Source organism: Peromyscus maniculatus, chromosome 20 (assembly GCF_049852395.1).
Source record: "Peromyscus maniculatus bairdii isolate BWxNUB_F1_BW_parent chromosome 20, HU_Pman_BW_mat_3.1, whole genome shotgun sequence".
In the NCBI taxonomy this organism is placed as follows: Eukaryota; Metazoa; Chordata; class Mammalia; order Rodentia; family Cricetidae; genus Peromyscus; species Peromyscus maniculatus.
In genome coordinates, this window is record NC_134871.1 from 4,833,363 (window position 1) to 4,843,826 (window position 10,464).

Below are 10,464 nucleotides of genomic sequence, written 5' to 3' on the forward strand. Positions count from 1 at the left end.
CTGTCACTGAGCAGGGATTCCTTAACACTCTCTGGCCTCCACCCCCAATTGTGTTGCCAATGGGAATGAATGGTGGTTCCAACCCCTGTGGACAATTCTTTTGGCACTTTGACCCTGGGAGAAGCAAGGCTATGTGATCTCTGCATCTGTTTTAGTTTGGATAGTCCCCACCACAGCAGGCAGGGACTGGACCAGGCATGGGGTGCCCCTCATGTGTGTTGTGTATGTATCCCTCGGGGTGCCTGTTTCTTAGGGCCAGTTTGTCACCTCCGTCTTAGTACTCATTAATTAGCACAGGGTACACAGTGCCAGGACATGATTGGTGCCACCACTTACTGGGTCCCGTAGCGCCACCTGCTGGCAGGGGCGGGGGCTGGGGGCCTGGGTCAGAGAACCTTTTTGCTCAGCCAAGGTTAGCAAGTGCAGAACCTGTAATTCAAAGCTCTTCAGCATGATTTAGCCATCTGAGGTATGGTGGCCTCCTCCTCTCTTTCCCCTACAGAGACACAGTTTCCCACAGACAGGCTCAGGGCCGAGTGCTACATTAACTTTCAGTGTGCCTGTCTCAGCTGGGGTGCTTGGGCTTGGCCCCCGGGCCTCCATCCTGTTGCGTGCTTCACTAACCCATTCCCGCCGTGCTCCCAAGCTGAGTGAGTGCCTGTGGTCAGAAGAGCAGAATCTTTGCCTCCCGGGAGGCCAGTCAGTGTGCAGTGTATAGCTGTGTATGTTTCTAATGGAGTGGAAATTAACATACTATTGTACCCGTAACCCTTCCTGAGAAAGCCAAGCCTTGCACCCTTTGCATACTTCTCTTGGAGGTCCGATCATGGTTTCTGCCCCACCCCCACCCCCCAGTAACGTTGGGGGGAACAAGGCAGTAAATTGGGGGTTTCTGAAATCTGAGAGCCTGTACCTGCCTGGCTGGTACCCAAGAGCAGAGTTTCTGGGGCTAGGGAACCTCAGTAGAGAACCTGCTAGTCAAGCACAAAGACTCGAATTTGGATCTTCAGCACCCATTTAGAAGTCAGATGAAGTGGTACATGCCTGTAACCTTAGTCCACACTGGGAAGGTGGAGACAGGTGGACCCTGGGGCCTTGCTAGCCAGTTAATGGAGCCTGTCGGTTTCTTGGTTTGGTGAGGGACTGTCTCAAAAAAGCAGGGTAGGAGGCAGTAGAGGAGGACACCCACCATCAGCCTCTGGCTGGCCCCACAAACGTCAATAGATTTTCTCTATGTTTTGTTGGTGCTGGAGGAGGAACTCATGGTGGACGGACGGACAGGGATACACACACACACACACACACACTAGGCCAGGCAAACGATCGACTGTTGTCTTACACCCCCCAGCCTTAGGGAGTTTATAATAAGCCACAGGGTGTTGCAGAATTAAAAGGAGAATTATTCTTTGTCAGACAACACAGCTGTTTGTAATCATACAGTGAAGAGGAACTTGGAAGACCTCTGCTGAACCCCAGCAGCCAGAGGGTTCCACCTCCCTGTGGTGTAGTTAGATACTGTTGATTCCCTTCTCAAGGTGAAAAACACTGGGGCTCAGAGCTTGAAGTCCACAGTTCCACAGCTGGGGAATGGTAGAGACGAACGAAGCATTAATCCAAACCTTTACATGTCTGATCATGGGTGGCAAACCAGACATCAAGTTCCTGAGTATGTATTTGGTCCTTTGACCTTGCAGGATGGGGAGCCAAGCCTCTGTCCCTTTACAGACATCCTTTTGAGGTGGGTGGAGAGGATAGAAACATGAGTCTGGTCTCCTCGACAGCTGACCCAGGCACACTTCTGGGAGCAGATCACAGTGCTGAAGGGCCCGGCTTATTTAGTCAAAGTGGGGTTAAGCTGGAGGTTGTGGGTAACAGTGAGGAACTTCGCCGGGCGGTGGTGGTACACGCCTTTAATCCCAGCCCTCGGGAGTTGGAGGCCAGCCTGGTCTACAGTGTGAGATACAGGACAGGCACCCTGTCTTGAAAAACAAAAAAAAAACAGTGAGGAACTTGGGAGTAAGAAGCTTGGTGGCATGCGGCCGAGAGAGAGCTAACTGGGAATGGCATGGGCTTTTGAAACCACAAAGCCTGTCCCCAGTGACATCTCTAGCAAGGGCACACCTCCTAATCCTTCCCAAACAGTTTCACCAACCGGTGACCAACTTCTCAAGCATAGGAACCTGTGGGACCCATTCTCATTCAGACCTCCACACCAGGCTGCAAAAACGAGGCGTATCGGTGACCGAAAAGGCAGAGTCCCTACAACTGCAGAGTGTCAGAAAGCCAGGCTAGGGGCAGGAGACCGGCAGGCACGCGGACTTAGTGCCGTCTGCACCGGGCGGGGGGGTGCATTTCCCCAACCGGGTCCTCTGGTCCTCTCCAGAGGCTTCCACCTGCTGTGCTCCGGCCACTGGAAACACAGACTGACCACAGGGGCTTCCCTACCCCAGTCGCTCCCCAGCCAGAGTGCCTCGCATGTGTCTTTAAGACTGGAGGTCCCGCCATGTGGAACAGAAGCTGGGTTGGGCCCCGTAAGAAGGTAGGAATTAGAGCCGTTAGTGTCACCGTCCAGCCACGGCCTGCCTGGGGACGGTTTTGTGCAGTGGACAATACTTGTGGTATAGTACCCATACGCCCCAGAGCACATAGCCTTGCTGGGAAGCCCAGTGTGTTGAGCTGTGTGCTGGGTGACGTCCGCAGGCCCCACAGTCGGCAGGCAGGGCCAGAGCTTGTCTGGATCTCACCTTGCTTTTCCAGGGCTTTCTTAAAACCTGTGTGGGTGAAAAATAAGCCTTAACTTAACCCTCTGCTTCTCTCATCCCTCCCTCTTCTGTCTGTCTGTCTGTCTGTCTGTCTGTCTGTCTGTCTGTCTGCCTCTCTGTGCGTGCCCCTCCCACCCTGTCTGTCCTCCTCCCTTTATCTGAATTCTGATTGCTGGTGGCCCGTGGTTTGGTTTGTCGGCCCCCTCGTGTGGCTCCTCCTGTTGCAGAACTCCTCCAGCTCGGCCTCCTCAGAAGCATCGGAGACCTGCCAGTCAGTGAGCGAGTGCAGCTCTCCCACCTCAGTCAGCTCAGGCTCCACCATGGGCGCCTGGGTGTCCACCGAGAAGGTGACTGGCCAGGGTCGCAGCGGCGGTGGGCTGTTCTTCCTGACCCGCCCCCCCCCCCCCCCCCCCCGCCTGCTGCGCGCGCGCACGCGCGCACACACACACACACACACACACACACACACACACACACACACACACGCCATCACAGCTGTAGGAACCTGGAAACGCAGGATCTGCTCAAAAGCTGGGCCCTCTGTGGGATAGGACCTGAGCAGGTGGAGAGGGCTCCCTGGCTGCCCTGCAGTGTGGCTAGTGAGGGAGAGGAAAGGGCTATGGGGAATTTGGAGATGTGAAGGCGTCTTCCCGGAGTAGGTGTCTGTGTCCATCTGTTCTCTCTCTCTTCCTTCCCGACCATCCCACGAAACTGTTGGATGTGACATCTCACTGTGTTGGAGGCCATGCGCTTTCCCGCCTTTCTGTTTGCGTCTCCCTGACCCCCGACCTTGATGTTGGAATCTGCTCCTGAGCAGTGTGATGATTATTGGGAAACCTAGAATGAACAGATTCATTTGAAAACACCTCCAGCTATTTGCATAATGAAATGAGTCAATCCCTGACTCGGTGAAATTATGCTTCACGAGTTTAAAAAAAAAAATTAAAATACCATGAACATTGCAAATTAAGGATTTAATGGTGGTGGTCCATTTCTAAACTATCTTAAAACCCAGCTCAGATAGCTCCTTGACCTGAGTACTTGCTGGGCGCTAAGTCACTGCATTCTTTGCACCCTGGCTTTCTTCCTGCACCATGCGTCATCCGCAGGCAGAAGAGCACCAATGTCAGTTTCATTTGTAAATATTCAGGTTTCCCCCCCAACCCCCCGCCGGCCCTCAGTGTCGATGCCATCTTGTGTCTCTACACTCATCCTGTTATATTAATTTTTTTTTCCTTTTCTCCTCCCCTTTTTGTTTGTTTCCAGTTGTCTAACGGGTTTTCTCACTATAGTTTATCAAGTGAGTCCCATGCGGGGCCCGTGGGTGCAGGCCCTTTCCCTTATTGCCTGCCTGCCTCCCGCCTGCTCCCTCGGGTCACCTCTGTCCACCTTCCTGACTACGCTCATTATCACACCATTGGGCCCGGCATGTTCCCGTCATCTCAGATCCCTAGCTGGAAGGTTTGTGTCTCCCCTCCCTCCCTCCCCCTCCCCCTTCCCTCCCTCCCCCCCCCCCCTTCTTCTGTTCTGCCATCCTCCTCTTGACTCTCCCCTCCCCTCCCCTTTTTCCTTCACACTCTGCCTTCTTCCCCACACCCCTTCTTCCTCAGGAAGCCCCCTGGGGTGGGTGGGGCAACAGAAACAACCGGAGATGCTGTCCACATGGACCGGAGCCCCGGTCTTCCTTTAGGGGACTTTCAAGGGCACTGCCGGAGTGTGAAGGCCAGGCGGGCTCTGCATCAGGGTGGAGCCTGCCGGCTTCGTTCCCTCCTGGGCCACCTACATAGTGCGTTCCATCAGAGCCTAGACTGTTCTCCCTGGCCATATGCCCACCCGGCCCCTGGGGACAGTGCTGCGGCAGAACAGGACTGCAGCCGGGAGTCTGCTTTCCGTCGTCACGCTCTAGTTCAGTAGCCTAGGACGACTTCGGCTGTGATGGGGTTAGGTCGAAACACGTTTGCTTCAGTATGAGAACCAAGCTTTTTAAGTGATTTCCACCAGGGCAGTTGGGGCTCCAGGAGCACTTTGAGCAGATTGTGACTTCATTCTTCATAGAGTCCTCAAAACCTGCTGCAGATCTTAGAGGCCCAGCTCCCCACAAGTGGAGGATGCAGCCATAGCGCGGCTGGTGGTACTCTAGTGCCCTCTGGTGGCCACGTGGCCTTGGCCACGTCATTCAGTTGCTCTAGGAGAGTGGTTCCTTCAGGCAGAAGGGCAGACCAGTCTCCTTGGGATGGCTCTCTCCTGGCTGATGCTTTGGTTATAACGACCCCTTCTCACGTGGCTTTCTGCCTGCCTGGTTGTTGAGAGTTTTTAATCTTTGGGCAGGGATGAGGGGAAGGGAGGTACGTAAGGACCCTCATTGAGTTTGGGCAGGCAGAAGAGCTAGGGGCTAGCCTCTGCTAGAGCTGCCTGGTGTGGGCGACTGTGAATAGGTGGCTGCAGCCTCCATCTGGGTTGGAGGCCATGGCTTCTGACCACACTGTTCTACTCAGGACTGGGCAAAGCCAGGACCCTACGACCAGCCACTGGTGAACACCCTCCAGCGCCGCAAAGAGAAACGCGAGCCAGACTCCAATGGGGGAGGGCCCCCTACTGCAGGAGGTCCACCCGCAGCTGCTGAAGAGGTGCAGAGACCAAGGAGCATGACTATGTCAGCCGCCACCAGGGTGATGCACCAGTTCTTTATATCTCGTTGGGTTCACATAGTTGGGCCAAGATGGGGACCACTGTCAGCACTTGGGGCTCAGGTGGCCTAGGAGTGGGGGTCCATTCTTCTTCAGGAGAATCCTTGTGTTCCCGTAAGACATGTAGAGCTCCCTAGTTCCTGAGTGAGAACGATATGGGTGTAAGCAGCCACCTGAGTCTACTGATGTGGTAGATGATGAGTGATCTGGGGTCCCCCCTAAAGCAGTGCGTGTGTGTGTGTGTGTGTGTGTGTGTGTGTGTGTGTGTGTGTGTGTGTGTGTGTGGTGGCTCTGGTCTCTGAGTTTTCATGTCCCTGGTGGCTTGTGTCTTCCTGTCCTCTGTCCCGCAGCCTGGTGAGGAGATGGAGGCCTGTGAGGAACTGGCCCTTGCCCTGTCACGGGGCCTCCAGCTGGACACGCAGAGGAGTAGCCGAGACTCACTGCAGTGCTCCAGTGGCTACAGCACCCAGACCACCACCCCGTGCTGTTCCGAGGACACCATCCCCTCCCAAGGTACGAGGCGCCCAGCTTGCTGTCCGGCTTTCCGGGCGGTTCCAGGTGAGGAGGCAGCCAGCTGGCGGCTGTTGTACGCAGCGTAACCCCTGGCTACAGATGGGCTTTGGAATTACTGTCATCTGAGGGTGCTTTGGGGCGGTGAGCTGTAGTGGACAGGTAGCTAGCTGCTGTGTCAAACATGGGCAACTTCGCTCACTTTCCACCGTCAGCGTCTAGTGCTCCCCTGCCTGAAGTGAGACAATTAACAGCTTCCTGGTGCTTTTGCGTTCTGTGTGTAACACAGCTTTTTCATTTAACCTTCACAATCATGCACAGGAGAGATGCTTTCTCCCTGTTTCACAAATGTGGACACCGAGGCTCAGGAACTTGACCCGATCCACACAACTCCCATGTAAGAGATGGAGTCCAGCACCTAAGTTCTTAACCTCGTCACTCACAGCCCCTGTCTACCCTGCCTCTCTCCCTCACCTCACCACACGCACAAGGCAAGCAAAGCAGACATCTGACAGCTGGAATCACTCAGTGACGGTCGGCCAAAATCCACTTTTCAACTTGCAATTCAGGAGTCCAGGAATTGAGTCATGAGTCCGAGCCGGTGAATCTCAAGTAAAGGCATCCCATCCCTGTCCCCCCGCAACCCCAGGGACACTGAGCAAAGTCTGGACATATCTTTTTTTTTTTTTTTTTGGTTTTTCAAGACAGGGTTTCTCTGTGTAGCTTTGCACCTTTCCTGGAGTTCATTTGGTAGCCCAGGCTGGCCTCGAACTCACAGAGATCTGCCTGGCTCTGCCTCCCGAGTGCTGGGATTAAAGGCGTGCGCCACCAACGCCCGGCTGGACATATCTTTAGTAGTCAGAACTGCTGGGATGTAACTGCTGGGATGTCCCTGGTATCCAGAGGGTAGAGACTGGGAGTTACACTAAACTCTCTAGAACAGTCGCTCCCAGACCTTACCCCAACAAGGAATTAATCTGTCCTCAAGCTGCAAATTTTGGTCCGTGTACTCTTCAGAAACTTGGTCATGCGATGTTTACTGTGAGCATCCCCTCCCACAGTGAGCATCCTGAGATATGCACAGTGCCATTTAAAGCAGGTGTGAGCACACAAGCCTCTGTACGTTGTTTTCAGGAGCTCCTTTCTTCTCTAGCCTTCACTTGGGCAGTTAGTTATCAGGGAGATGGTAGGGCCAATGCTGGTCTATGTGAATTTTCTTGTGTCTAATTCTGGACCGGAGGATTGGAAAAATTTATCTCCTTTTATCCTCTGTATTCCTCCCAGAGGTGGTTGGTGGCAGCTTTGTTACAGCCCGGCGGTCTTAGGTCCTTCCCCCATCTCACAATTCTCTGTTGTGGGTGCCCAGGGTACATTAGTACAAAGGGCTCCTGTAGGAAATCAGTACTGAGGCAAAAGACATTTCAGCATCTGGCGGGGGGTGGGGGGTGGGGCGCAGGGGGGAGAATGTGTGCTCTGCCTAATGTGATTCCTGTATTCCCACCATGGCATGGGAAAAGAAGAGTTACCGTCCTGGACCTAGACCTGTCTAATCAAATCCTACCCTCAGTTTCAGATTATGACTATTTCTCTGTGAGCGGTGACCAGGAGGCAGAGCAACAGGAGTTTGACAAGTCCTCTACCATCCCAAGGAACAGTGACATCAGCCAGTCTTACAGGCGCATGTTCCAGGCCAAGCGTCCAGCCTCAACGGCTGGCCTTCCCACCACTCTCGGACCTGCCATGGTCACACCAGGGGTTGCGACCATTCGACGGACCCCTTCCACCAAGCCTTCTGTCCGTCGGGGGACCATCGGAGCTGGTCCTATCCCCATCAAGACACCAGTGATCCCTGTCAAGACCCCAACTGTCCCAGACCTCCCGGGGGTTTTGCCATCCCCTTCCGATGGGCCAGAGGAGCGGGGTGAGCACAGCCCTGAGTCTCCCTCTGTGGGGGAGGGACCCCAGGGTGTCCCCAACATACCCTCTTCCTTGTGGAGTGGCCAAGCCTCTGTCAACCCTCCACTTCCAGGCCCAAAGCCCTGTATACCCGAGGAGCACAGACAGGCGATTCCAGAGAGCGAGGCTGAAGACCAGGAAAGGGATCCCCCAAGTGCCACTGTCTCCCCAGGCCCGATTCCAGACAGTGACCCCGCAGACCTGAGCCCAAGAGAAAGTCCTCAGGGAGAAGACATGCTGAACGCCATCCGGAGGGGTGTGAAACTGAAGAAGACCACCACCAATGATCGCTCAGCCCCTCGATTCTCTTAGGTTCTCATAGTTCCCAGGAAATGCTGCCAGTGGGGAACGAACTCTTTCATTAATAAAACCTAATTTGTCCGATCATTCCAGTCTCTAATCAAGCAAAAGATTTTGTAGGCAATTCGGAATTCTGCTCTTTTGAAAGTATTCATCTTTAGACAAGAATTAAAAGCAACATATGTAATTGATATAATCTTGACCTTTTAATTTGTAAATATTGATAGTTTTCTTTCTGCATATTTTAATCTTAGTTTCCCTTTTGATTTTTTCTGAAGGTGCCAAATTCCATTTAACTTTTTTACAAGTCTTTGTAAAATTTTAAATGCATAAAGGGGAGGGGGTGGGTTGGGACTGGGAACCTCGGAGTAATTTCACAAAAGGATTACATTCTTAGTTTTTCTTTTTCTCCCTCAGGCTTTTGTAGATGCATTGTAGCCATCTAGTTTAGAAGCAAATTCAAGTTATTTTAATGGACAAACGCAATGGATGAGGGGTAAAAGCCTCCTTCTCATATACTGTGTTCTGGATGAGAAATGCAGGAGTAACGGTTGAGCAATACGCAGAGAAGTGAAACCTGGCCATGGTGGACATGGTTGGGATTGGGGGGGAGGGCTGTGGGAGGGGCACACTGTCAACTTAGCCGATCCTGTTCCATTGAAGAGTAGCCTCGTAGGTTGACTTTCCAGTAGCTTCATGGTTAACGCATCCGAATAAGCCATACTAGATTGCAGTGTTTGTTTCTGTAGGGTTCTTAAGGACTTCCTTTCTCCCAGCATTCCTCTTGACCGCACACAGCACCCACATCCAGTCCCATGCATGCTGCTGCCACAGGTAGACATAGACCCCTCTTACTTTCTCGTCTCTTACACTCACTTCCACTGAATCCAAATACATCCAACGGGGTAAGGCAATTCAGAAAACGTAAACATTTAAAAACGAGAGCAGGGAATTCTTAGATAGAGAAAATGCCTTTTACTTAACTGTGCCCAGCAGGCTGGGTACATTGAAAAGCCCAGATATTTTGAAGAAAAAAAAAAAAACTCAAACAGATTTATCAAGGGTAGCCAGCTTGAAGTCTAGCAATTTGCCAATGTGCTTACCAATCAGGGGGCTTGTTTTTCTTCCGTTCCTTAAATAAGGGCATTGATTGGCTTCTGAACACCGAAGCAAGGATTTATTTACTGTCGCTGGGAGTCTGATCTCTATTCAGGCAATGTTTTGTTTGTTTGTTTGTTTTTAAATGGATTTGTCTTTTTTTTCTAAGTGGAAGTTAAATTTGTTACATCCCTAAAGTCAACAGAGACATTTGTAGATTCCAAGGGATCCTGCTGAAGACAGCTGTGTCAAAAAGGCAAGGCCCTCAGCAGTCCAGAAGCTGACTTGACAGTACACATTTGACTTTCTAGGACAAGAAGCTTGGTGGGTCCAATGTGCTTGGCAGATCTCTGTTGGCTCTAGCCTCCAATGACGTAATCTTATACTTTAATACATAACCACATTGGATGTGAGAGTACCGTTCCTAGTCATTCATTGTTCTATATATTAACATTTAACCCTGCTGTGATTGCTCAAAGGACATTTTATGTTATGGCTTTAAAGCAAAGGCATGTTATTAGAAATGACTTAAGCTCTTTTCTTTGAAAAACAAGCTCCTTTTACAGACTATAAGCAAACAGTAGTGCCTGTGGTTTTAGCCCACCAATCTTGATGACTCAAAGTAGCTGATGCATTGTGCATATGATGCTTGAGATGGTTTTTGCAGATGCAGAAATCACTGCAAGGTCATTCTAATAGATACAAGTGGTATTTTAAACCTTTGAAAGGAATGGATGTAACTGTACGTTGGTACAGCTTTTCACTTGTTTAGTTTTTAAACGTTAGTATAATCTGAATAAAGTTAATATAAACTGTTGCCAAATTCAATGTAGAGAGAATGTGACAAACACCTTGGGTAGTTCTGTTTGTGTTTTTGCATATTGTAAAAGCAGTGTCACAGCTGAAAGCGAAGCCTTCTTTCCAGAGGTAAATTACTGTGCTTTAGTTGCTAGTTTGTACTGAGAGTTGACCTCTCCCTGTGCAGTTTTTGTTCTAAACTTGTATAAATAACAGTGTGTAAAGTGTCTCCCTTCTACATTGTAACAATTGCTTCAGCCTACCTTATAAATAAAGAACCACTAAGGAAAACAGTCCTGGAGTCTCATTCACGTTGTTTGAGGGCTTGTCAAGTGTCAGAACTGAGTTTAGAG

General features: G+C 51.3%; 1 protein-coding gene across 31 annotated transcripts in view; it reads left to right on the forward strand.

Moving 5' to 3' along the window:
- Positions 1-10,404, forward strand: part of Mtss1 (MTSS I-BAR domain containing 1) — a 151,087-nt gene extending 140,683 nt beyond the window's left edge. For 4 of the 31 annotated variants that reach the window (XM_016008938.3, XM_016008937.2, XM_076555730.1 and 1 more), the window contains 5 exons: positions 2,990-3,109; positions 4,029-4,223; positions 5,258-5,431; positions 5,800-6,007; positions 7,527-10,404. In XM_016008938.3, the coding sequence (XP_015864424.1) occupies positions 2,990-3,109; positions 4,029-4,223; positions 5,258-5,431; positions 5,800-6,007; positions 7,527-8,227 (1,398 nt within the window). In that variant the 3' untranslated portion in view covers positions 8,228-10,404. The remainder of the gene's footprint in view (positions 1-2,989; positions 3,110-4,028; positions 4,224-5,257; positions 5,432-5,799; positions 6,008-7,526) is intronic. The other 27 variants (XM_016008944.3, XM_076555734.1, XM_076555731.1 and 24 more) reach the window with 13 other exon arrangements.
- Positions 10,405-10,464: the final 60 nt, after the last annotated feature.